This window comes from Sus scrofa, unplaced genomic scaffold (genome assembly GCF_000003025.6).
Source record: "Sus scrofa isolate TJ Tabasco breed Duroc unplaced genomic scaffold, Sscrofa11.1 Contig2094, whole genome shotgun sequence".
NCBI lineage: Eukaryota > Metazoa > Chordata > Mammalia > Artiodactyla > Suidae > Sus > Sus scrofa.
In genome coordinates, this window is record NW_018085018.1 from 298,842 (window position 1) to 325,311 (window position 26,470).

At 48.7% G+C, this 26,470-nt stretch overlaps 2 protein-coding genes across 5 annotated transcripts; one reads left to right on the forward strand and one right to left on the reverse strand.

Moving 5' to 3' along the window:
• The first annotated feature begins 904 nt into the window (after window positions 1–904).
• Window positions 905–17,248, forward strand: CSRNP2 (cysteine and serine rich nuclear protein 2). The gene is given in 5 exon segments (XM_021081715.1): window positions 905–6,423; window positions 7,630–7,889; window positions 11,051–11,347; window positions 12,916–13,417; window positions 13,420–17,248. Coding segments are annotated over 5 exon segments (1,629 nt in total). The 5' UTR covers window positions 905–6,272; the 3' UTR covers window positions 13,839–17,248.
• On the reverse strand, window positions 14,816–26,327 carry LETMD1 (LETM1 domain containing 1). Of its 4 annotated transcripts, none has more exons than XR_002341154.1 (10): window positions 25,646–26,320; window positions 24,950–25,101; window positions 22,447–22,562; window positions 21,766–21,848; window positions 19,740–19,926; window positions 19,514–19,615; window positions 19,257–19,409; window positions 18,721–18,817; window positions 17,655–17,820; window positions 14,816–17,031 (listed from the first exon to the last, which is right to left on the reverse strand). XR_002341154.1 is itself a non-coding variant. In XM_021081717.1 (9 exons), exons 1-9 carry the CDS (start codon window positions 25,765–25,767, stop codon window positions 17,750–17,752), a joined length of 1,083 nt encoding a protein of 360 aa, XP_020937376.1. In that variant the 5' UTR covers window positions 25,768–26,142; the 3' UTR covers window positions 16,231–17,749. The 4 variants fall into 4 exon arrangements, 2 of the variants coding, with proteins under 2 accessions (XP_020937376.1, XP_020937375.1); XR_002341153.1 differs by having other exon boundaries at window positions 16,802–17,031; window positions 17,655–17,792; window positions 25,646–26,327; XM_021081717.1 differs by having other exon boundaries at window positions 16,231–17,820; window positions 25,646–26,142.
• Window positions 26,328–26,470: the final 143 nt, after the last annotated feature.

Here is a 26,470-nt window from a genome sequence, read left to right on the forward strand (position 1 = left end):
CTTCTGAGTCTTCGTTTTCCCCGCTTAAAAAATGGGTTGCAAATTATGAAGATCAGAAATCAAGTAAGAAAATTTCGGAAAGAAAACAACCCATCCATACATGTTGAGATTACTCTGCATAGCTTTTATTTTCTTTATACCTTGGGCAGGCTGCAGCACGTCATGAGCGAGGATAAAGAGGATTATGTTCCCTAAGCACGGGAGTGTGGGCCTGGCAAAAGGAAAAGGGGTATTGTAGAGAAGAATTTGTTTAGTCATTGAAGATCTGAGCTGAGGGTCTTCCCTCTTCCTCTTTAAAAGGCTGCAGAGGCGCCAAACTCGCTTTCCCAGGGTCCGCTGCAGCCCAGACACCGCCTCCTGAGCCTCTTTGCTGGCGAGCTGTGGCTTTCGCCGGTAGCGCCTCCAACTCCCAGCATGCCTTTGGGCGTGGGGGCTGGCACGTAGACTCCATTTCCCAGCCTGCCCCGGGGCTGGGTCCGGACGTGCCGGCGCCTATAAGAGCCAGAGCGCTGCGGCCGGATCCTATTGTTAGCCGGAGCCGGGGCGGTTCTGGGCGGCTGCTGCCTGGGGCGCCGGAGTTGCGGGAGCCGCCCGCCCTCCGCCGCCTGCCGGCCGACCTGCCCACCCACCATCCCTCCCAGCCCTGCTACCCTGGGAACTCCCTGACCGTCGCTGCGGCCACGGGACTCTCCCCCTCCTCCCTCCTTCCCACCCGGGCTAGGGCGGCGGCGGCGGCGGCAGCGGGGGCGGCAGAGACCATCACGGGAGGCGGCGGCTGCAGCGGGGCCGGTAATGGGCCTGGGGGTGCGGGGCAGAGGGTGCCGCCTCGTCCTTTCTCGGGATCAGCCCCCGGGCGGCTGTGGAGGAGTGGTCAGCCCAGAGCCTCGCGGATGGAGGGGTCAGAAATGAGGGGGGCGGGGAGCTAGGGCGCCGCCGGGAAGGGAAAGAGTCGGGAGAGGCGTGGGAGCGAGGGGCACAGAGGACGCGGGCCCGGACTGCGGGGGCCGCTTGAGGGAGACGGACGGGAGGCTTAGAAGCCGGCAGGAATTCGGATGCGGGTTGAGTTCGGAATGGAGTGGAGATGATGTAGGATGGAGGGAAGTGAAGCAAGGGGAGGGAGGAAATAAGAGGAAAATGTGGGAGGAGTGGTTGGGAATTTGTGAGTAGCAGGCAGGAAGGGATGGGAAGCCGGGTAGGGGGGGCAGCAGACGATTGGAATGAGCGGGAAGGTTAGCAGGAATCAAAGACGAAAGGTGCCCTGGAGCTGAAGGGTTCAGCGGGGGTGTCCACGAAGGGGAACTGGTGACTTGACATGTCCTTTCAGCTCAGGTTCCTGATATCTCACATTTTTCTGGCGTTGTGTGGGAAAACGAAAGCATCACTTGCCCTGGTTGCTAGTTTGATCTTTTCTCTCAGGCCCAAACACGCAGCTGACTGCCATCCATCCTTTTTAGTGCCACGGTTTTGATTCATCCTTTTAAAGGGGTTTAGAGTGGCAGTGTGACACACAAAACGTACTTCAGTATGAAATGTTAGAAGTTATCCCCAGGAGACACAGTGTCCCCTGGTCCTGCAGTTTTCAGTTCAAGGTAAACCCATAGTTGTTTCAGATTTTCCTTTTCTTTACTGACTTTCCATTTTGCAAATGTCCAAAGCCAGGAGGATGTTCGTGTGGGCCAGAGTTATAAATGGCTGGATATCCTTGAGAGTTCACGGTTCCTGCAGCATCATGTTCCAGTTCTCCCCTAAAAGATCTCATGTCCTTCACACGATGAGAGTTTACACATGAAAAGCCAGTTCTAACCTTGTGTCAGGGAAGTGATAAAAACCAAGGAGTGAGTGTTGGAGGGGGGCTCCTTCCCTGAAATGCCTAGTTTAAACACGATGTTTTCACTTGAGCACTTTGTAAGTTCATGATCCTGGGAACCACAAGGACACATGGATGGTGAAATTCATAGCATTTGAGAATCAAGCACAGTTTCTTGTAAAAGAATCAGGACCCATCACCCTAATTTGGGTTGATGATAACACTTAGCAAGCGTTCCATCCTCTAACCCACAGCAAACGGTGGCACTGACGATCTTACTAGAGATTTTTGTCCCTTGACCTTTAGCACAAGGTTGGGTTCCAGCCGAATAGAGAGGCCTTCTCCTGTGAGATATACCTTGTCTTACTGTGGACTCATTTATGACAGAGGCTTTCATTACCTAAACTTTACCAATGCATTCTGCAGCCACAAAATTGGGGGAGGGGCAGCTCCTTTTTCACTAGTCTCACATATGCTGCTTGTTTGTTTTGAGGGGTTGAAATCAGAATCTTCACAGGCCTAAAAAGGCTCAGATCTAGTCCTGAAATACAGATAATAATGCTGTAAATCTTTTATTTGGTACTCGCCTACTATCTTCTATATACTGTGGATCCGAATTATTGCAGATACCTTTGGGAAATGTTCAGCTAGAAACAGTAAGGCATGTAGGTAAAGAGTGTCAGCCGCTCTTTAATTTTACTGGCATAAAAGCTGTTATTGAGGTTTGCATTATTTTCTCCAAAAGCTTTTGTTGTTTGAGTTGGTCATTTTGACAGTTAACTGTCAGTTATGACCTGCATTTTCAGTCTCAACTTGATTATATCTGTGTGGGTTTAAGTGCTTGGAGTATAACTGAGAAGTGTTTTTCTTGAACACAGGCATTGATCCTCTGCCAGTGAATAAATAGTTGGGAGAGGTGGGAATGACTGACTTCTAATTATGGCCTGAAAGGAAGTTGAATTGGTAAATTGGAACGTGGAACCTATTCTTGTTGTTGGTGTTGCACAGAAGGATTTCTTTAGGCCACGGGAAGTGGATGGGAGGTTTCTCCTTGATGCCCAGTGGACATCGTTATCTAACCACTCAAGTTCACACCAGAGAGTTAGACAAGGAGAACTGGGTTGAAATGTCAGTTTATACTGGGAGTTCCCATTACTGCTCAGCAGTAACAACCCAGCTAATAGCCATGAGGATGGAGGTTCGATCTCTGGCCTCGATCAATGGGTTAAGGATCCTGCATTGCCGTGAGCTGTGGTGTAGGTCACAGATGCAGCATGGGTCTGGTGTTGCTGTGGCTGTGGTGCAGGCTGGCATCTGCAGCTCAGATCCGACGCCTAGCCCAGAAACTTCAATATGCCACAGGTATGGCCCTAAAAAGAAAAAAAAAAATTATATTGGTTAGGACAGAATTGTTGTTTTGGCCACACCTGCAGCATGTGAAAGTTCCCAGACCAGGGATGGAACCCAAGCTGCAGTTGCAGCCTATGCCACAACTAAGACAACACCAGATCCTTAACCTGCTGCGCACCACATGAGAACATCGAGGTTTTTATTTTTAAATAATGGGTTAGTGTCAGAGAAAGTGATGCTAGCACCCGAGTAGGGTGAAGAGAGCTCAGTCAGTATGCACACTGGTTACACATTTAGCCATAGATTCAGATGATTCTCAGGTATTTTTAGGAAAATGTTTTTCTCCTAGGTTTCACATCTTTTTTTCTTCTCACTTATCTGCCTCCTGTCATTCCCCAGAAACCTCTATTCCAGCAGTGGAAGTGAGGAAGTCGTAGAAAAGAGGATAGAACGAGCAGCCAGACCTCCTGGCTGTGCCCCAGTGCACAACAGTGACCTGAAGAGAAAGGTTATCCTGAGGGCACCTGGGTTAAGACAGCGGAGAATTCTGATAATAAAGCTGATCTTGGACCAAGCCCAGCCTCACGCAGGGCTCACAGAGAAATACTCCTCGAAGGGAACCCATGGTACCAGAAGCAAAGGGGCACCTGCACGGAGGACAGGAATGCACTTTTGCTCCCAATCCTCCATCCCCAGGTGCTTCCAAGCCGAGGAAAAAGGCACTTTCCTAGTAGCGACACTAACTGGCTCTCATTAAAAACTGAAGCTAGACTCAAGGCCTTTCCAAGGAAGAGTTCCAGCTCAGTCTGCTTTTAAGTGGGGAGGAAGTATTAAATTCATTGGTCAGGAGTTCCCATCGTGGCGCAGTGGTTAATGAATCCGACTAGGAACCATGAGGTCGCGGGTTCGGTCCCTGCCCTTGCTCAGTGGGTTAACGATCCGGCGTTGCCGTGAGCTGTGGTGTAGGTTGCAGACGCGGCTCGGATCCCGCGTTGCTGTGGCTCCGGCGTAGGCTGGTGACTACAGCTCCGATTCAACCCCTAGCCTGGGAACCTCCATATGCCGCGGGAGCGGCCCAAGAAATAGCAACAACAACAACAACAACAACAACAAAAAGACAAAAGACAAAAAAAAAAAAAAATTTCATTGGTCAACATTATTCTGATATTTTTTCTCATTCCAGCCACATAAGTACTCCACTGCAGAGGTCTCCCTCCCCCAATATTAGAATGGGATGAGAAATTTGTTAGTTACTAGCTATCTCTAAGCCCAGATGAAATCTTAACCCATATAAGTCGCTGGTCCTCTCCATTCTCAGCTGTGTCCTAGGAATGCGACCTCTGATGGTAAGATCAGTAACCTGAAGAACAGAATGGATACTTGGGGCTCATTTTTACATTTAATTGCAATTCTTATCAAGTGCTTGATAATTTGTTTCTCGCTGGCCAATTTATTTCGGGAATGTGCTTGTCCGAGTCCTACGAGGACTGAGGTTTCTTAGGTGTATCTTGTGACTTGAATGCAGAATTTTGATGAGCTCTGGCTGGATCGCTTAGGAAATGTCCAAAGTGCTTATTAGGTCTGGTTGACTGTGTAGCGCTGACCCAAGAGCAGGCAAATCGCTTCCAAGAGACAGTCCAGAAAACCAGCTCTGTAGCAGGCATCTCTTGACACCACAGTATATTCTGGGGAAGCTGCTCTGCAGTAATGCGGCCCTGGCTTTCTGGGCAGTGTTGTTATTCCTGCTGCATAATTAGCAGCTAGTGAGATCATAGTCTGGGGAGATTCTGGCATTACTGAGGCAAAGCCGGGAGGTTTCAGATCATCACACGTGGCTCTGGCTCGGACAGCATTTCTGCTGAGCAGATTCATCTCCTCGGGAACTTTAAGTCCAAAGATGGAGGAGGAGAAAGATTTCTACCTGGGAAATGAACTATCCCAGACTCCTTGGTTGTGTGGCAGCTTGCTGAAAACACTGCCTGCCGGATTGATGGAACCGGGTAAATAAATTGTCACTTCTCTTGCTGTTGTGCCCTTGCTGGTTCTTTATTGAGGGCAAAGACTGTAAAGCTACGTCCTCGCGCAGAGGGTGATGCAGACTGGCTGAGCCCTATTTGATGGAGCAGTACGAGATCGGGAAAGCGTCTGGGCTTTGAAGCCTTTGCAGATTCTTATCTTCAACCCATCCCCCGCCCCCCTTTCAGTCCATTCTTTAGAACCGAACCGCACTTCACCTTTTTAGGAGCCTGCTGAGACACTTTACTTTTGTGAAGATCTGGGTAAAGCATTTCTCTGACTGTCAGTGTACTTTGAAATTGAGAGCCTAGAGCAGTATTTCTCAGGGTTCCAAGGTTCCTTTGCGTACACCCCCCCCTCACCCTGCAAGACACTAGAGAAACAAAAGAGTTCCTTAATCGTGTGTGCGGAAACACTGCCTTCTGTTTCCTCCTACCCTTCACCACGCTCATTAGCATATTAAAAGCCACTAAGAGGTCTTCCCGTAAGCAGTTTTCTAAAGTAGTTTGACACAGCAGTCCTATTTCCATGTAAAAGCTATTAATATCTATGGAACTAGTTTACTTAATGGATGCACTTTGGGAAATGCCAGGCTGTATTTCCACGAGGAAAAATAATTGGGTCTAGTCTAGGTTTAGGCACAGCCTAATTCTGCCTTTGATCCCCAGTCCCTCCTACTGGCCCCATGGCGAGCTCTCCTGAGTGAGCTGGAGCGTGGCCTCTGGTATCCCAGGGCTAAGGAAGCCTAGCGCCCAGCTGGCTTGGAACCTAAGGCCTTCACCCCCTGGGAAAGGTGCTGCTGCTACTCATCTCCTTATTCTAAGAGTGACTGAGACTAGAAGGGCAGAGGAGGAACAGAAGTAGCAGAGTGCTGGCTGGACTAAGTAGAGCCATGACGTATGTCAGTGCTGCCTCAGGTGCTTGCTTTCTTCCATCACAGCCTTGGGATGAGGAGCCTTGGGAGGGGTCTGTCTTAGGATGGGACCTGCTAATTCCTCCTTTCCCCTGGGCAGAATCCTAATGCACCTGGCTAACTGGTGGTGAGCAGGGGCTTTGGGGCCAACGTGGTGGGCTCCCCAAAGAAACCCCTTTGAAACCAATGGATGCATTCACGGGCTCGGGTCTCAAGAGGAAGTTTGATGATGTGGATGTGGGCTCATCAGTTTCCAACTCAGACGATGAGATCTCCAGCAGTGACAGTGCTGACAGCTGCGACAGCCTCAATCCTCCTACAACTGCCAGCTTCACACGTAAGTCAGCCGCTCCCTTCCCGCCTACACCCATTCCCCCAAGCATCGCATTGGAGCCCTTGAGACAGCTTCTCTCCAGCTTGGGGATTTGCCCTGAATCATAATCTTGCCCACTCTTAACTCAGCCTTGCTCTTTGGCAGCCCTCATGGCTCGAAGATCATAGACTTAAGTCTGATTTACTCCAGCTGCTCTTACCTGTGCTGTGGTTTGCGTGTCCCAGAATGGGTTGAATTAAACCAAAGAGGGAGGAGCCAGGATTCTACTGTTCTCCACCAGAATGCCATAGAGCTCCACAAACTTGTAGCTCTAGCAGGGCACTGGGCATCGCCACACTTCTTAATTCTTATGGCTCAATTAGTTTCTTGGAAAGAACTTCTAATTCTGTAGATCAGGGGTTGCCTCTGGGCTAAATCTGGCCCACTGCTTATTTTTGTAAATAAAGTTTTTTTTTGGAACACAGCCACACCCAGTGTCTGATGGCTTCGGTGCTACAAAGGCAGAGTCGAGTAGTTGCAACAGAGACCTCATGGCCTGCAGAGCCTCAAATATTTACTTCCTGGACCTCTGTGGGGGAAGTTTGCCATTCTCCATTCAAATGTCCAATACAGTTTTCTGATTTGATAGACATGTTCCCTTTCTGCACTGCCCATTCTGGTGGCCGTTAGCCATATGTGGCTGTTGAGCACTTGAAATGTGATTAGTGCAACTGAGGAGCTGAATTTTGTTTTTCAGCCACACTCTCGGTATATGGAAGTTTCTGGACCAGGGATCGAATCTGAGCTGCAGCGGTGACAACACAGATCCTCAACTTGCTGCACCAGTGGGAACTCCAAGGAACTGAATTTTAAATTTGATTTCATTTTAGTTAAATTACTGCATGTGGCAAGTGGCTGCTGTACTGGACACTGAAGCTATGTAGACTGTTACATCCTGAAAAGATTACCTAGAGATTCTCTCCCCAGCTGGTAACTAAAAATGGATTTTGTAGTCATCTGTTTGAGGAGGTCAGTCTAGAGGCAGTGGTAAGGACCAGCTGACGTTCAAGGGCCCTTCCAGCTGTGTGTTTAGGATTTGAAAACCCAGAGGGTCTCGAGGTACAGTGGGTACCTTTGGAGCCAAGTTGAGAGCCCAGGTGAAGGACCAAGAATGAAGGCCCCAAACAGGCCGTCTCTGGGTTAATAAAACTCTCTGTGCTCCCTTCGCAGCCACATCCATCCTGAAGCGGCAGAAGCAGCTGCGGAGGAAGAATGTGCGTTTTGACCAGGTGACCGTGTACTACTTCGCCCGGCGCCAGGGTTTCACCAGTGTGCCCAGCCAGGGCGGCAGCTCCCTGGGCATGGCGCAGCGTCATAACTCCGTACGCAGCTACACGCTCTGTGAGTTTGCTCAAGAGCAGGAGGTGAACCATCGGGAGATTCTTCGTGAACACCTGAAGGAGGAGAAACTCCACGCCAAGAAGATGAAGGTGCCTAAGGGGTCTGGTTGTTCTCGTGCGCCAAGATGCAGTGGGAAACCACTAAGGCCTAGCGTGCTGTGTTTTTTGGTTTGGGTTGTTGGGATTCTTGCCTTTGGTATGTAGAGATTCCATATCTTTCTAGTGAGAATCTCAGATGTGGAGTCCGATCTTAGTCGGAGACCCCATTGTTTTTTGTGGGGGGTCTGCCAGAGATGGCGAGGTGGCTTCTTTAGAACCCCTACCTTCGCCCCCTCAACAAATGTTTTTGATGTTTGAAGTATGGATACCCCTGGACCCTGAGGCAGCAGCAGCACAGTGTTTCAGTTTCTTGTCAAATGATTGTCCCCTGGCCTGATGCACAGAATAGATTTGGGATTTTTTTACATTCTCTGAAAGAATCCTGCTGTTTCTGTGACTCCATTGCTTCTAGGTGATAGTTTTTCAGGTATAAACAACAGCATTACCAGAGTTATTTCAGTTTGTGTAGTACCGGGCCTGCAGTCGGATGCCACACCGCCCTTCAAGTTGAGGAGGAGAGCAGGGCTGGAAGAAGACGCATCTCAGACGGCTCTCTGTGGCTTCCATTTGCTCTCAGCATAGCTTGGGCTGCAAGCCCAAAGCCATCAGGCTGCAAAAAATTGCCCCAGAGTTCCTGGTTCCAAATTTGGAGAACACTGCTTTAGGCTTGGCCAAGTTTCTTGTGGGCTCATAGTACACAGACTCATAGTAAAACAGGTGGCTGCGTTATTTCCAGGGCTGTGGGTGAAATCCTAATGAGATAACTCCAGAAGGCGGTAGGGTTGGAGAACTGGTGGCCAAGGGTGTATGTGAACTAGATCTCGCAGCTCTCTCCTTTGAGAGCTGTGTCTACTGCCCGCAGTCTACGCCTAAAGCCTTACACCTGTTTTTCTGACTAGAATGACAGTCAGGCTTCCCTTTCTTCTGTCTGAGGAATTCCATCGCTGACCCTTTCACCTTCCTGCTGCCATAGCAACAACTGGGCAAATAAACACTGTTCTTATCATTTGCAATGAAAGCTTTCTTCCCTTTCCCTAAGAAGAAACCTCTCCCCTAAATCTGGTAGAGGGATGTCCTTTCAAAGCGTACCAGCACCCTGTTTGATGTCCTCCCTTGGAGTCTAGGGGCAAAGCCTGGCAAACTCAGAGCGAGGTATAGGATTCCTACACAGTAGCAGGTTTAGTGAGCAGCACACTGGTGACATCTAATACATCTTTTTTTTTTCGGTGGCATATGGAGGTTCCCAGGCTAGGGGTCTAATTGGAGCTATAGCCGCCAGCCTACGCCACAGCCACAGTGTGGATTGGTTGCGACCACAGCCACAGAACGCCGGATCCTTAACCCACTGAGCAAGGCCAGGGATCAAACCTGCGTCGTCATGGTTGCTAGTCAGCTTCATCAACCCCTGAGCCACGATGGGAACTCCTAATGCATCTTTCTGTGTCAAGAGAAAACCCTGACTTTGCTCTTCCCAGGCCCAGTTTTACTCTTTTCTTGGAAATTTTCCTGTCTCTAGCGCTCTATAGGGAAGACTATTGGTCTCAAAAATATATACACATTGCATACCCCATATGCCATCTAATACTTGTTTTCTTTTTAGATGGCCACAAAAAGGAAAAAAAAAAAGCTGCTAGTGCCCTGTAGCTGTATTAGTACCTTGCTTTTTTTTTGGCTTTTTATCCATATGGATTCATGGTTATGAATAGTGTAAATTGGGAAATCTAACTTAAATTTTTGCAAAAGACTATCCATTTGTTTCACTAGCTTTTAATGACTGGAAGACTTTCTCATGATCTATCATGCCATAATAAATTCTCATATCTACAGGGGTTTCTTTCTCTTGCATCTCTAATATCTTTCCTTTGAGAGGGTAAGACGGGGGTGCTTTGGAGGAGGCCACCCCTGGAGAAATGGGCAGGAGCAGTGCTAAGGCTGGCGGAAAGGCCCCTCATCATTGGCCTGCGGGGACAGAAGTGATAGACTAGGAGTCCCCAGAAGCACCATTTTCTCTCATTTCTCTAGCAGCTCCCCCACAAACAAACAAACCAAACAGGTGTATCACTTATTAGCCAGGTCTGTTGCATCACGCCTCTCCCAGGAGTTGTTCCTTTACCAGCACGCCTCTGGCTGGCTGATGAAATCAGCCAAACCCTCCAGTAGCTTGGCTTTCATCCTGCTCGTGCTTCCAGAGCCCTGGGGATCATGAGGCCTCGTTTTCTTTACCCAAATTCTCTAGTGAGTCTTCACAGCTCATTCAGCCACAAATCGTCTCCAGCCCATCCTTCCGCTAAGACTGCCTTTCCTGGCTCCGCATCCTTCTTAGCAGGGAACCCGGATCTCTGCCTGCAGAGAGTACACTCCGTAGGGCTCTGCCGCCCTACCTTGCATCCAGCTTCTCTTTGAAACCAAGTGAAAGAGGATCAGAAAGGAGAAAGAACATATTTCTTCTAGCCCGTGGGTTGGAAGTGAGGGCTTTCTTGATAGTCATGAATAATTTGCTCATTTTTTTTCCTCCTCCCAATAAAACAAAGGTCTTCTTTGTAGGCACAGATAATTATTCACACTGTGGGGCTTCAGGTTCATTGATGAAAACCTGGTAGGTAGCCTTATACTACATGTGTGTGTAATCTTCTTCCCAGAATGTGGCTTGGGGAACATCGGGGTGCAGATTGAAGGGTGTTTTGCAAGGTTATTTACATCCCAGGAACATTCCGTTGTTGATATACCTTCCCCTCTGTGTCTTAGAAGGCAGGTTAGCCGAAGCTAAGGGACCCGAGCCTGGGAATGGAGGATGTGTTTGTGGGAAACGATTATCTTCTGGGAGAGAAGAAGAGGCGAGGTTTTGAGATCTTGATCCCAAAAGCGACGTCCCTTGTGTGGACAGGGCGGCATTCGAGCTCTGTCGGCTTCCTGTCTTCCTGCCCTGGGTTGATTTATTCTCTGGACCTGCGCTCTCCACTAGAGTGCACTTCACTGAGTAAAGTTAAAGGCTCGGTTTCTCGGTTGTGTTAGTCGCACCGACAGTGTGATGGGAGGGCCTGCAGGGATGCTGCCAGAAAGGTCGGTTGGGCCGAGCTGCTGGAGCTGCGCACGGCAGGAAGGCCCCTGCTTTTCACGCCCTGGAGCCTGACCTTGCTTCCGTCTCTTGGCAGCTGACCAAGAACGGGACGGTGGAGTCGGTGGAGGCTGACGGCCTGACCCTGGATGACGTTTCAGACGAGGACATCGATGTGGAGAACGTGGAGGTGGACGATTACTTCTTCCTGCAGCCTCTGCCCACTAAACGGCGGCGGGCCCTGCTCAGGGCTTCTGGCGTCCACCGCATCGACGCTGAGGAGAAGCAGGAGCTTCGAGCCATCCGCCTGTCCCGGGAAGAGTGTGGTTGTGACTGTCGACTGTACTGTGACCCAGAGGCATGTGCCTGTAGCCAGGCTGGGATCAAATGCCAGGTCAGTCCCAGCTGGCCTGCAGTGGTTTGTCTGCCCCAGAGTCGGGGCCGTGGTGTGGGAGGAGCCCAGGCAGGGGGCAAGGCTTGGGAGGAGGGGGGCCTCCCATGGCTGGACACACCCAGTCCGACAGCCCTGCTCCACCCACAAAGGAAACCAGACAGACAGGGTTCTTCGGCCACGGAGATAGGCACGATCATTTTTCTTCTGTGTTTCGCACCTCAGGTGATAAGCAGTTGTCAGCACGGAGAGGAACAGGGGTTGTCAGTTTAACATTTAGTAGCTGTGCCTTAAGTAATGACTGATTCCTGAGTCAAATGGGAGCAGAGAGAAAAATGAGGGTCGGCCTTGTGATTTTTATGCTGCAAACATTGAATCACAGAGCCTCTACTCCAGTTTTGTAAAAATCAAATAGTTCTCAGCATCTGTAACTCTGGATCAGGTTTGGGCTGGCAGAGCTTAAGTCCAGAGAGAGAAAGCATCATCCCCCGGGAGGCCCTCTGACAAGGGACAGTGTGGGAGACAGACACATGTCCACTGAGAGGGGCCACACCATCCCAAGCAGTGACATTTATCTGGAGCTTGTGTACTGAGGCTGTGGGTCCTGTGGTTGAATTTATCCTAACCAACCGTTTCTTTCTTGTTTTCAGGTTGGTATCAAATAGCTATAGCAGGTCTGGCCAGATCATGCTTTTCTCCGACTAAGTCCCATAACAAGTCAGTCTGTTACACACAGACTCAGGACAGTCCTAAGAAGTGGACTTCCCCTGAGACTTGGAATGGAGAGTTCTAGAAGTTAATATTGTAGGAATACATTGTGTATTTGTACATACTTACTTGTCTACTCATGTTTTTAATTTTATTTTTGGTATGCGTGGGTTTTCTTTTTTTTTTTTCGTTTTGGGAATTCCAAAGGCAGCTAAGGAGGTGGACAGCCTATCCTTTCCAGATATCCTTGGTCTGTAAGTTGTCTTGATAACTGTTTCTGAACCAGGTTGGCCAACCATCAGGGAGAAATGAAGCAGTTAGGGAAAAGCTGGCCATTACTTTTGTTGGAAACTTCGGTACAGCTCCTTGGCAAACGAAGGCACTTTTGCGTAGTTTCCTCAGAGTGCTTCGCTCTGGACCAGCTAGATCTTTACCACCCTCGCCCTGCCTGTCGTCAAAGAATGCAGGAGGCTTGGGCCCTGGCCTTTGTTTCTTCTTAATAAAGTAGTTGAGTTCTGGAAAAGTGTCTGAGGCACGTAAGTTTCTTTTCTCTGAGAATTGTCGGCATTCAGAGGCATCTCTGGACTTTTAACTGGAAGGGCCCTTTGATATGATCTTTGTCTCCTTTTTTGTTAAGAAGAGGAAACAGAGCCCTAGAGAGAGAAATGACTTTCTTGAGGTCACACTGCTAATTAATTTTAACGGCTGTGCTGGAATTGAAATGCAAGTGGTCTGCTCACTCCCGTCTACCTAGAGCTGTTAGCTACATGTTTTGTGAGTTATAAAGACTTCAAACGCAACTCCCTGTATTCGCTGGCTAACATCTCCCATCTCATCTGGCTGCAACCTCCTTGTCCCCTCAGGTGGATCGCATGTCCTTTCCATGTGGCTGCTCCCGGGATGGCTGTGGGAACATGGCTGGGCGCATCGAATTCAATCCCATTCGGGTCCGGACTCATTACCTCCACACCATCATGAAGCTGGAGCTGGAGAGCAAGCGGCAGGTGAGCCGTCCGCCAGCCCCGGACGAGGAGCCCTCCCCTGCTGCCAGCTGCAGCCTAGCAGCAGCCCAGGGTTCAGAGACGCAGGACTTCCAGGAGTTCATTGCCGAGAATGAGACGGCAGTGATGCACCTGCAGAGCGCGGAGGAACTGGAGCGGCTCAAGGCGGAGGAGGACTCCAGCGGCTCCAGTGCCAGCCTGGACTCCAGCATAGAGAGCCTGGGTGTGTGCATCCTGGAGGAGCCGCTGGCTGTCCCCGAAGAGCTGTGCCCGGGCCTCACAGCCCCCATTCTCATCCAGGCTCAGCTGCCCCCCGGTTCCTCCGTGCTGTGTTTTGCCGAGAACTCAGACCACCCGACCGTCTCGGCGTGAACAGCCCATCCTACTTGAACAGTGGGCCCCTGGTCTATTACCAGGTGGAGCAGAGGCCAGTCCTGGGGGTGAAGGGAGAGCCTGGTACAGAAGAAGGCCCCCCCGCGTTCCCCAAGGAGAAGGATCTGGGTGTCTTCTCCCTCCCCGTTACCTCACTGGTGGCCTGTAGCCCCGCAGACCCGGCTGCCCTCTGTAAGACAGAAGTGGGGAAACCGTCCACTCTAGAAGCGCTAGTGCCGGAAGATTGTAACCCCGAGGAGGCTGAGAATGAAGACTTCCGCCCCTCGTGGTCCCCCTCAAGCCTCCCCTTCCGCACGGACAATGACGAGGGCTGCGTGGCGGAGAAGGCCGCACAGCAGAGCGAGGGCCGGCCCCCTGAAGAGCCTTCCCCGGAGCTCCCTCTGGCAGTGTGACACGGGGATGGAGAGTCTGCCTCTTACCCCCTCTATTTATTCCCTTATTTTATCTAACGCCATTTCAAAACAAACTGTAGAAGCAGCTGCTGCTCCCATGTTATTTTATTGGGGTCTCTGGGGAACAGGTGGGAAAGGATTGTTCGTACAAGTATTTTCTAAAGGGCGAACAGAACCAAGGAGACCAGCCCCGGCTCGATCTGGGGATAGAGTCTTGGGGCAGAGGAGGCTGCATACTGAGCCTTCTGGGCCTTTGGAACAAAGAACTAGGATCTCGCGGGAGAAGCTGGGTAATTCAAGCAGCTATTCACTAGGGACCAGAACATGACAATTTGGATGGCGTGGCAAAGCCCCTTCCCCTCTCCTGCGCTCCAGGCGGGGTTCGAGCTCATTTTCCTCGGTGGTTCCTCCGAGAGCCCACTTCGGTGTATCGTAATAATACAGCTGGAATCTAGCGAGGAGGGGGTGGAAGGGTCTCTGCTTCTGTACAAAACCTCCAGGATTTATAAAAACTTCACCTGGCTTCCCTGGCCCCCTATTTGGTAAATAAGTTAATATTTGACATGTTTGGTGTTTTCTGACCTGTTCCCCACACTGGGGATTCCTGGTCTGTAACTTGAATTGTTTTTCACATGTTCTTAGGTACTAGAGTTAAACTTGGCTTTTGTCTCCACCCCCATCCCCTCCCCCCCAAAACGCTAGATTGGCTGGGGCCAAGGCCTCAAGAGCCTGAGGCTTCTGTGTGTGTCCAACCCCAGCTCCGCCAGGCACCCTTCATCTGGGGCTCACACATCCCACAGGAGGCCTGTGTGGAGCATTAGCCTTTGCCCAAAGGAGGCAGCAGGTACAGGCTGAAAAGACGACTTTGTGCCATGCTTGCTTTTCCACCCAGGTCTGGTCTCCCCCTCCCCCCACTCGCTTTGGAAGATTTGAGCTTTAAAGGAATGTAGGACGCGGCAATCTAAGGTCACCAACTAGTTTCTGTTCTTTTTTTTCTGTATCTGCCCTTATGGACCTCCTTGGATGTGCAGGGTTTAGAGTCCTCTACTGTATTCTTTCGCGGTTCACCCCCAAGAACTGCAAATGCTTATTGGATCCCTCCGTCTTGATACATCAAAATTGGAAGCCAAACCAATTCTTAAATACAACTCCCAGGTTCTAAAAAAATTCACACTCCGACTACACCCTTTGAGGGCTGGGGGGTGGAACAACGCAGTTCTTGCTCGAATTAAGGGGGAATATGGTTCCTGTCCTCTTATGTCCAGCTTACGTTTCAGGAAGCGCTCCACTGAACACCACTGGATTCTTTTGTTAGCAAAGTTGTCTTTGCCTCTGTTTTAAAAGGGAGGCAGTAGGGAGCGTCCTTTATGCCAGGCTTCATTTCTGGTATAGTTTATTAACCAGGAAAAAACAAAGTGAGAGGAAAAAAAAAAAAAAACTTTTTTTTTTTTTTCTTGGTGGGGGAGATAACTATTCCTACTTATCTTGCTCATGAAGCCTTTTCTTGTGGGATACTAAGGCCCTGGTGTCTGAAAGCAACCTTCATGTTCATCACGGCAGCATTTCACCTCTCCAGTCTGAGCTGAGCCTGAAAGAAACATCTTTGAATTCATTCTGCCTCTCCTGTTCATTCCTGTTTTTGCTGGGTTTTACATTTAAAAGGGAGTTTCTAAGTCATAGGCCCTTATCACACCCCACCCTCTAAGTCTCAGAAAATGGAGTTGAGAATCATAAGTACCTGAGATCTAAATGCCACCCCAAAATGAGCTACACCCCCTCAAGTGTAACACTGAAGCTTAACTGGGACTTTGACTCTGGAGAAGAATCTAGAAGTTCGTGTTGGAAGGGGAGGGCGAGCACTCCACATGCCCTCCTTCCTTGAAGGCTCCAGCCTAAGCAACCGAGTGGATATCACCTGTTCAATAAGACACATTTGGGATCAAACCAAGAATTTGAATCTAGGCAAACTCATTGCCAAATTCCACGATGGTTTAATTGTTCCAAAAAACTAGCTTCTCAATGTAAGTCCATCCCTTCACTAACTCGCAGTTCTGACTCACCTATCCCAAGCTTTGAAATGCTAAGTGTTCACATTTAGCATTAACTGTCTTGTCAAGCAAAGGGCCTTTTCTACAACCTAGTCCATCTCGTTTCCGGTGCTACCCGAGTTGGACAGAATGGCTCGTGGTGGCTGGAAGGGCTAGGCCTTTGGTCACAGAAGCAGACAGCTTCAGTCCCGGTTAGACTAGGTCTAGATATAATAAATGACATTATTACAACTCATTATTTTCCACAATTTCCTTTCTCACATACTGTACACAGATAGTATTTTCAATGTGAATCCAAAGCTTGTCTGGTTCTCCAAAAAAAAAAAAAAAAAAATTTTTTTTTCCCTCCTTTTAGGTCCTTTACATTGTGATAATGCTGTATTTAAAGAGAATATTTAAATGTAATATTAAAGAACTATTCGAAAGGACGGTGTGTTAATTCTTCATCTTGCCAGACCACAGCTCAGTTACTTGTTAGAGAAAAGATGCTTCTCTAGCGCTGTATATAAAACCAATCAGGCCAGTTAAGGATTAATGTTCACAATAGGAATGTTTTATGGTGGAAAAATAGAACATTCTCTTTGGAGCATCAAGAGCCTGACTTGCACCATGTGCCCTAACGCCCCTCTTCAGCGGAAGCAGGCCTCGATCCTGCCTCGTTAGAGCGCTTCCTACCTGCAGTCCCTGTCTTGGGGCCCATTTTTAAATTCCATTACTATACAGGTACATACACATGAAATCTCTATTCCTCGTCACCATCTTAAAATCCAGCAAGAGGATCAACTTCAAATCAGCTCCTTTGTAACTTCCATCCCATCAGAAGGTTCTATTCCAACCAATTATCTCCCCATTAGTTAGGTTATGTTGGTCAGTCTTGTGAAAGGCGCCTTAGTAACTGATTAGGGTGTGCAGAAGTAATTTCCAGCAACTGGTTTCAGGCGGTCTTTACTTGAGTTTAAAAACAGTACTTCATGCATTTACAGTAAATTACTACAGGTCACTGATAACATGTAGGCCGAAGCTGAACCCAACTTACTCTCTCGGTGTAGACCTCGCCTGGTCTCCGGGGCTGGACAGTAATTAGTACCTTACAGGATTGATCCATGGCCCAAAGAAGGCAGCCACTGTCGGTTACAGTCGGATCGCTGCAACACAGTGGAGGGAGCAAAGAATTTAAGACTCACGGGCTGTAGCAGAGCCCAGAAATTAAGACAAGGGAGGCGAAGGCTGTGAACTCTGGCGGGGGGAAGGGGTCAAGTAGCACTTGCATTTCCTTTTCGCTTTTCCATTAGAATGTTCCCATAAATTATTCAGTTACCAAAAAGAAAAAAAGTGTTCACAGGATTTGAAAAAAAAAAAAAAGAGTGGTTAGTCCAGTGAGGAAAACAGAAATAAAATCCCAATTGTTTGGTCATATACCAAGTGTTGAGGGGAGCATCAAAGCACGTGCCTGGCTGTAAAAGCTCCAGGGTGTTCCCCTCGGCAGCCAGAAACTGCCCTGAACAGAAAGAGCTGCAAAGAACATGGCAGTGGCCAAGTCCTAGGCTGAGAGGATCCCACCTGGGGCAAAAGCACACTGCCTGGGAACCAAACCTAAAACACCACAGTAAAAGCGCAGTGCAGAGGCCACTGCCGGCTTGGGCGGATTCTGAGGGGGCTGGAATGACACCTCATGAGCCACCCAGGTGAGAGGTTTCTCTCAGCTCCAGTTCGCACAGGGGCGCCACCCCCTGAGGCTGTGGCACCTGCCCCTCTGCCTCCCACACACCTAACAGTGCACACAGACTCTGCGGACAAGCGCCATTTGGTCCCACGCCGCTGTACTAGGTGACCGCAGGGCAATGCCATCCGCTCCCCGGTCGCTCAGCGCCCTGTCCCGGTGTAGTTGATGGAAAGCAGGACCACGCTGTGTAGCAAGAGGGACAGCTCAGCGTCTGAAAACACCATCAACGTCAATGGTCAGACCAGGGCAGAGTCTGCCTTCTAGCTACCTTGTCACGCAGGGCTTGATACCAGAGGCCAAGGGCAGGGAGCTGTGACATTAAGAGGCCATTGTTCTCAAAGTCCCACTTTGTTCTGGTCCCCACATGTGCACTTTCTTTCCTTCCACTGCACATCTATATCTATTCATCGTCATTTCTGGAGGCTCACGTGGTGGCAGGAGGAAACGCAGCGATGGTAATGGTACTAAACACACTGTCACCCTTCAGGTCTTTCGGGTAGAAGCCGGTCCTCCAGGGACGTCTCTCAGTCCCAAGGAGATTCGTGGGCCTATCCTGACGTTCAGAGGCTTAGAAAACATCCAAGCCTAGCTGAAGGTTCCCAACCGGAGACATGCAGGCCGAATTCCCACCTGCAGATGCTTGTTTAGCCAGCTGAGTGTTTTCTGCTTGCATCTGAATCCGCCTTCTCAGCTGGGACAATTCTGCTCCACGCCCCCTCCCCGAGTCAAGGGGCAACGTCTGGAGACATTTTTGGTCGTCAGAACTGGGTGAGGGGGGTGCTACTGGCCTCAAGTAGAGAGAGACCAGGGATATTGCTAAACGTCCTAGAATGTACAGGGGAGTCCCCCTCACCCCAACAAAGCACCAAGAGCGCCGAGGTTGAGAACCCTTGCTTCACCCTCAGGCTCCCACGCTCCCCAGTCCTCCTCCTGTCTTGCACGGTCCACCTCGTTACCAGCCCTGGCCCTGGAGGCGAAGTGAGTCGCACCCTTTCAATCGGACACATGCATTTGATAAAGGTCTCATACTACCTAATAATGAACTCCAAGTAATCTTAGAATACAATACAAAAATGGGTTTTCGTGGCATAACCATAGGGACTGGTCTTACCTTTCAGGCTGCAGGAAATCTGCAGCCATTCTCCCAGCCAAGTTCGACATCTCTCTTCAGCAATATGGGTGGAATTCAGGCCACGAAGATAACAAGCCTATGTTACTCAGAAGGGAAAAGATCCTTAATGATCACAGAGCCAGCGTGCCAAGGAAGGGTAAACCCATGGCTAATCCCAAACCTCTTTAAATAAATTAAGACTGCATCCCCACGAGAAACCTTTCACCATGGCAATATAAACTCTGATGTGGACAAGATCACAAGCTAAGAAGCCCAACTAATCTACAGCAATGGATGTAAAGTGTAGTGTCTTGGTTCTTGAAGGGCCAGATGAAAAGCAGCAGAAACCAAGACTGCTGTGGGCAATTCCTTCCTACTAGTTAAGATCACTCAGAGAAAAAAAGACAGAGAAATGAGACGAGAGAATAAAGAGCCTGGCTCAGCTACAACAAGACAAGGCGCTCCTTGGAGTCACCCAGCTCCGCGAACTCAAAAACCCACCAAGGACTGAGGGCTGATTGCCATCAAGTGCTTACCGACTTCACCTCCTGAGCAGTCAGCTGGCCAATCCCCAGCTTTGCCAAAGCCTGGTCCAGCTGGTGAATCACAGTGGTATGAGTCTTTAAACGGTGTCTCAACAAGACAGAAGGCAGATAAGGTGTGAGAAGCATGGCTCGACTCAAGGCTCTCTGTGACACAACAACACAGGGGGAGAAAGTCAACTCGGTGTCGCCGCAAGGAAGAGCTGGAGCGAGGTGAGGCTGTGCAAGAAGGAAAGCCACCAAGTGCTCACCATCTGCAAAGCCTGGAGCTGGTTCATGCCCAGAGGATGGTCCGAGAAGCACTCTCTCAGAGCCAGGATATCATGTTTCGATGGGTGGGTACCACGTTGCATCTTGGGAGAGGGAAGAGATGGGCAGAGGTCAGGAAGGTTCTGGCTGGCTCTCTTACCTCGTTGCAGTGCGCTCTGGATCTCACAAGAGTCCTAGCTTGCAGGAAGGGTTAACGTGAAGGAATACCTTGCTGCACAGCTCGGTCATATGCCACTGGAGTCCTGCATCAGAAATGAGAGGGATAACTCTTTCTAAATAACTAAGGATTTCAGGGTGGGACTGATTCCGGAGAGCATGATAGATATCTAAGAAATCAATTTGTTGCTTTGGGGTCCAGAAATGTTGGATCAGCAGTTGCCTAGGAAACAGGTACCTGGAAAGAAAAGGAATCACAATGTCACTTGCTGAAACTGGCATTTTTCAAAGTGAGCTAAGAAAGCATTTAGCAGACATGAACGCTAGGAAGAAGAGATGGAGACACTCGTTCCCTACCTCGCTGTTCCTTCTTGTAAATGAGTCTCAGACCAAGGTGTAAAGACACACAGAAGCCCAATCTCAAGCAACATTACTGAGGTTATGTAAAAGGAAGCAGTAACGGAAGAGCCGTGCAGACAGCAATCGGATAAATGACTCCTTTTGAATTAAAGCACACAGCGAACACGTTTTGGACAGAACTGCAGAGCCAGACGCTATGTGATGTCGACAACCTCAAACTGCAGCACAGTCCTATGTGTATACAAAATGGATTTTCTCCAATTCATCTCTCTCCACGTGTGGTGGTTTTATTTTTTAAAAAAGAAATCCTTATTTACTTATTTTCTGCTTTCTTAGGGCCACACGGGTGGCATATGGAAGTTCCCAGGCTAGGGGTCGAATCAGAGCTGCAGCTGCCAGCCATAGCCACAGTCACTAGGGGATCCAAGCCGTGTCTTTGGCCTAGATCACAGCTCATGGTAACGCCAGATCCTTAACCCACCGAGTGAGGCCAGGGGTCAAACCCATGTCCTCAGGGATACCAGTCAGGTTCTTAACCCGCTGAGCCACAACGGGAACTACCCATGCGGTGGTTTGAAAACGTGGTCACAAATTCCCTGGCACTCCTCTTATTGAGAAGTGAGGTCTCCGACCCCTGCTTTTTAAAATCTGAGTGACTGCACCAGTCAACAGAACTAAGTCTGTTTGACTCCCAAGCCTAGGTATAAAAGGTCACGAGTTTCTTACCTGCTGAACACTCATTATTAGAGCCCTGAGCTGCCACGTAGTCGTCCCACTACTCTGAAGCCGCCACACAAACGAGCCCACATGTAGGCACCCCGGTTGACGGTTCCGGTCTTCCCAAGCCATCCCTCCTAAGGCATTCAGACCTAAGAGTGACCTCAGACTGTCCAGCCACCAGTTACATATCACTGAGGGACCTCTGTCAACACCACATGGAAGAGAAAAATCATTCCCCCACCTGACCCTGCCCAAATTCCTGCAAGTCTTGAAAATGATGCTTGGTTTCTTTTCTTTTTCTTTTTTTTTTAGGGCCACACTTGTGGCATATGGAGGTTCCCAGGCGAGGGGTAAAATCAGAGCTACAGCTTTAGCCTAAGCCACAGCTACAGCAATGTCAGATCTGAGCCACATCTGCAACCTACACTGCAGCTCATGGCAATACCAGATCCTTAACCCACTGAGCGAGGCCAGGGATCGAAGGCTCGTCCTCATGGATGCCAGTCAGATTCGTTTCTGCTGAGCCATGATGGGAACTCCAAAATGATGCCTGTTTTAAGCTATTAGGCTTCTGAGGCTGTTTGTTACACAGCAACAGATTACCTAGAACATGCACGGTCAGACTTTAAAACCATCATCTTTGGATATAAGGTAAAGTTATAAAGACTTATCAGAATATGAAATCCATTTTTCTCCTGAAGATAAAAATTTGCTCCAAGTTGCTATGGCTCTCGGGGAGTGGGCTGCTGCCTCCAGGGATGATGGAAAGGGTCATTATCTTATTTCACATCCCACAGGGGTAGCTAAGGGATAGGGAGAGTCCAGCTCACCTACACCTACAGCCATCCCAGTGACCCAGGCAGCTTTTATAAACCTTAGACTGACGAGAAGATTGACAGCCTCTGCCTAGCTACTGAAATGGCAAGTTCTCTTAGTTTGAAATTTAAAAAAACCTACACATCTTCAATACGCTGGGGAGACAGAACTCTGTACTCACATTAGCAAGAAGACCAGGTAGTTGGCAAAGGGTGGAATGGAAAGAATACCTAGGAAAAGACACTTGTTGACGTCTCGACGGAACTAAGCAGAAATAAACACAGAGGAAGTTTTAACCCAAGTAAGTTCTTAATACAATGAACACTCCCTCCACCCACCCTGTGCAGTCAACTTCTATTATAGCCCAGATAAGGATCAAGGTTATTTCTATCTACCTTCAGTTGGTTCAGTTCCTTGAGGACAGAAGCCCAGATTCATTCACTTTTGTATTCCCAACAACCCCTAACATTACACCGAAATCCCTCAGTAAATTCTTCCTCATTTGCAGAATGAATTCTAGATTCTTACTCTCAGCTTGAAAACTATCATCAAGTCATCACCAAATGACACTTTGCTGCTGCCTTTTGGATCTTTCCTTGCAGATTCGTACATGTTCAGAAATGAACTGGATTTTACAGTTTACAGCTTTTATTCAAAACGTCTGTCAGAAACTCTGTGAAGCTCTGCTACGAAGAGTCCATAACTCGGAATGAATCAATTCTGACAAATAATCGGATGTCATGGCAAGGGGCAAAAGCTTGGTCAGTGGTGAAGAAAATAGCAAAGAAAAAAAATCCTTGAGCTCTGGGTTAACTTGAATTCTCTCACCATGAACTTCTGGGTATCTGGCCCCAGCCCATACCTGTCTCAAATGCTCCATCTCCCGGTATGAAAGTTGATGAAACTTTACATTGTGCTTCCACATATTTGTCTTTATTCTTCTAGCCTTTTTGGCATCAGCCCATAACATCTGCAATCCTGCCTCATTAAAGTAGAGGACAGAGTGTGATGTTATCCCAATTTGATCACCGCAGCTTTTCACTCCACGTTCACCCACCACCCTCCCCAACACTACATCAAAGCTTTAAACTAGGTCACTTGAAATTCTTGTGAGAACGACCTATATTTTGTTTCTTATCCTTCTCCCCTCCCCCCCCCGCTCTCCCCCGCATGTCACTTCTCTTCCAGCCAAGCTGGCCTGCCTTCCATGATCTACCAGGGAATGGCCACCCCCTTCTGGTTCTTTACTCATTCTCCTTTTAAAATAAAAAGTTAAAGCTCTTTAGTCTCAGGAAGTCTTGTTCAATTAACCCTATGTATTTCCCCAACCCAATATTGACTTATCTCCTTTCTAGAACACTTTTATAATTGCTAGAATTCAACACATTTCTGTCTTTATTTTTTAGAGCCGTACCCACAGCATATGGAGGTTCCCAGGCTAGGGGTCAAATTGGAGCTGTAGCTGCTGGTCTATGCCACAGTCACAGCAACTCAGGATCCAAGCTCCGTCTGCGGCCTACACCACAGCTCATGACAGCACAGGATCCTTAACCCACTGAGCGAGGCCAGGGATTGAACCTACATCCTCATGGATACTAGGTAGATTTGTTTCCACTGAGCCACGATGGGAACTCAACACAGTACTAAGATTACATTTTCTTCTTCACCCCAAGATAATTCTTACATTGATCTAGGACTTTAGTTTTTAAAAATGCTTTCCTGGAGTTCCCGTCGTGGCACAGTGGTTAACGAATCCGACTAGGAACCATGAGGTTGCAGGTTCGGTCTCTGCCCTTGCTCAGTGGGTTAAGGATCTGGCGTTGCCGTGAGCTGTGGTGTAGGTTGCAGATGCGGCTCGGATCCCGTGTTGCTGTGGCTCTGGCGTAGGCCGGTGGCTGCAGCTCCGATTCGACCCCTAGCCTGGGAATCTCCATATGCCGCGGGAGTGGCCCAAAGAAATAGCAAAAAAAAAAAGACCAAAAAAAAAAAAAAATGCTTTCCTATTTATGAATGAAATGCTATAATGCCTAGGTTGGCTTCAAAATAATACAGCAGAAAGCAAGTGTATAAATGAAATAAGACCAGTGGCTCTGAGTCAATAATTGTTGAAGTGAGGCTGAGACTATGGAAGCTCATTTTATATATAATATTCTACTTCTGTGTATGTTTACAATTTTCCATAATAAAAGGCTTAAAAACAAACCATCAAAATACTTTCAGACTCTTTTTTCATTTGACTCTAGTTAAAAATCTAGAAGCAGACAAATCAGCCGTTCTTATCTCTTCACAGATTTTCCAAGTCCATGAAGCTATTATATATAATTATTATAATATTCAGAGCTGACAATGTGGTAGTTTACTATAATTGGTGTTACGATAAAAGTAGAGAAAATAAGAATAATCAATGTTACTTTTATGTGTGTGTGTGTGGTGTGTCTTTTTGCCTTTTCTAGGGCCGCTCCCGTGGCACATGGAGGTTCCCAGGATAGGGGTCTAATCAGAGCTGTAGCCACTGGGCTATGCCAGAGCCACAGCAACGTCAGATCCAGGCCGTGTTTGCAACCTACACCACAGCTCATGGTACTGCTGGATCCTCAACCCACTGAGAATGGCCAGGGATCGAACCCACAACCTCATGGTTCCTAGTCGGATTTGTTAACCATTGAGCCACGATGGGAACTCCAAAGCTACATTTATCGAGCACTTACTATGACTCAGACCCTAAGGGCTTTACTTGTATGGATTTATTTAATCCTCAGAACCATGTGGTTGATAGGTTCCGTGACTACCCTCATTTTGCAGATGAGAAAAACCAAAGGACAGAGAGGTTAAGTAAGAATCACACAGCTAGTGACAAGCTGGGATTTGAACCCAGGCAGTCTAGCTCCTGAGTGGACACTTGACACCATACCACCTCCTAATAAGCAGCAGAGCTCTGGAAACATTCAGAAACTAAGTCCACGTGGTGCTATTTCTACAACATGCTATCTCCAGAGAAATCTGTGACAAACATTAGACCCCATTTTCTTACAAGCCAAGTCAACTGACAGCAGGTCTGTGCAGCCATAGATCCCAGCCCTTGTGCATGACAAATTTCTACTACTAGCAGATGGGTGGTTAAGTGCAAAAACACTTCTGTTCCTCCTAGGTGTTGTCAGTAGTGTTTATCACAAAGTCTTCCTAGAGACATCCTCAGGAAGTGCTAGCTTATAAGAAATACTTTAATGCTCCAGTATTTATATGTAACAGAAGACATACCAGCTCATACCCCCATAGCAGAACCTGCAGACAATCTTACTTATTCTAACTCTTTGACACTGCCCAAGAGCTGACTCAATGTATTTTCATTTTAGTTTCATTTTTACCTTTCATGAAGATTGTATACAGGACATAGAAGCGGGGGAAATGACGACCCAAGAAACGATGGTATTTCTCATGAATCACTTTTGTCTTGGTCGCCACATAAGAGATCAAGCTCTTCACATCTGTCTTTGGAGTAACGTGAAGCTTTGAAGACCTACGAGGAAGATCAAAGAGACTATCTGGGAGCCAGCCCTGGAAGCCATTTCTTGCCTGGGGTTCCTAACGTCAAACACCTGCTTCAGAGAATGTATATGTTAAGACCTGAAACTTCGGAAATCCAAGGAAGATATTGGGATCAAGGAGAGATAAGCTCTCAACTGAGGAAAACAGCTAAGGCGGATGAGAGGCCAGGCAAGAAGGGATCCCGGGAACGCCGCGTTTGGAGAGTGCGGAAGGCCTGAGGGACAATTTGAGCAGCAGGCTGAGGCCAGAGAGGTGAGAGCCAGTTAAGCAGCGGTAAAGTCTGAGCTGAAAAAGGGAGGCTGAAAGCTAAGCTCAGAACACGTGGCGAGGGAATCAGACAACATGGGGCACTGAGAATTGAGGGTCAGGAAGCCAGGTGCGAGTTCTGAGCAGAAAAATAAAAATCCAGGAGCCAGGGCGTGGGACCCTGAAAACTGAGACAGAATGCAAACAAGATTGAGACACTTGGAAGGGCCTGAACGTCAAAAATGTTTTTCTCTCTGCAGATCCCTCACCGAGGGGCCCCCCAGGCTAGGCCAGAGCGAACAAACTGCAGCTTCCGGGCGACATAAGGTCCAGGGGGTACCGCCGAACCCCACAAAGCAGCCCGAGCCCAGCACACTCTGGAGAGCGCCATCTTCGCTGCGAGGGAGGGGGAAACGAGAGGAGGTCGTCTTCAGGTCAAAGTTCCCGTATGTCGCGTTCGTTCGATAACGCATGCGCCTTTCCTGACAGCTGATTGGTAAAGGTAGACGGCTCGCCTAGCGCTGCCCGGGCGAAGAGCGAACGCTAAAGCTAATTGCGGAAGGAGGACCAGGATTGGACGCCGTCAGTACTTCCTGTTTTAAAGGCGCCGGAAACGGGCTATCCCCGAGGGAGGGGGGGGTAGCGTCTGTGACCTTGGTTAGGTTATGATCTTGAGGATGTCTTCTCTTTGAGGGCCTTGTGACCCCTCGCGGTGAGGCCCTGAGGCCTCAGGACTTCCTAGCGCCGCCGCTCTTGCCTTCCGTCGGTACGAGGAGTTTTGGGTTCTTGGCGCGGCAGGTGCCTGATGTCAGGTTGTCCGGGCCTCTGGCAAGGGCGCCTCCTAGGGACTGGGAGGACTCGAGGCGCCCTCTAGTGCCAGTTAACACTAGAGGGAAGGCTGGAGCCCTGGGAGCAGCCTCTGTGTGGACGAAGTCCTCTCTTTGCTTTTGTTAGGTTTCTCAGAGTAGGTCTGTGGAATGTCTTTCCTTAAGCGTTTCCTGAAGACCAAGCTTGGGTCTTCTTCTTATTACCTTTTTTTTTTTTTTTTAGGGCCACACTGGTGGCATATGGAGGTTTCCAGGCTAGGGGTCCAA

Excerpts from the sequence above, each read along its gene's own strand:
- LETMD1 (XM_021081716.1), bottom strand. The coding sequence starts at position 25,767 with ATGGCGCTCTCCAGAGTGTGCTGGGCTCGGGCTGCTTTGTGGGGTTCG. Across the intron at positions 25,102-25,645 it reads CTAGCCTGGGGGGCCCCTCG|GTCTTCAAAGCTTCACGTTA; the intron begins GTGAGGGATCTG and ends TCTTCCTCGTAG. Across the intron at positions 19,410-19,513 it reads AGCTCCAGGCTTTGCAGATG|AGAGCCTTGAGTCGAGCCAT; the intron begins GTGAGCACTTGG and ends GTTGTGTCACAG.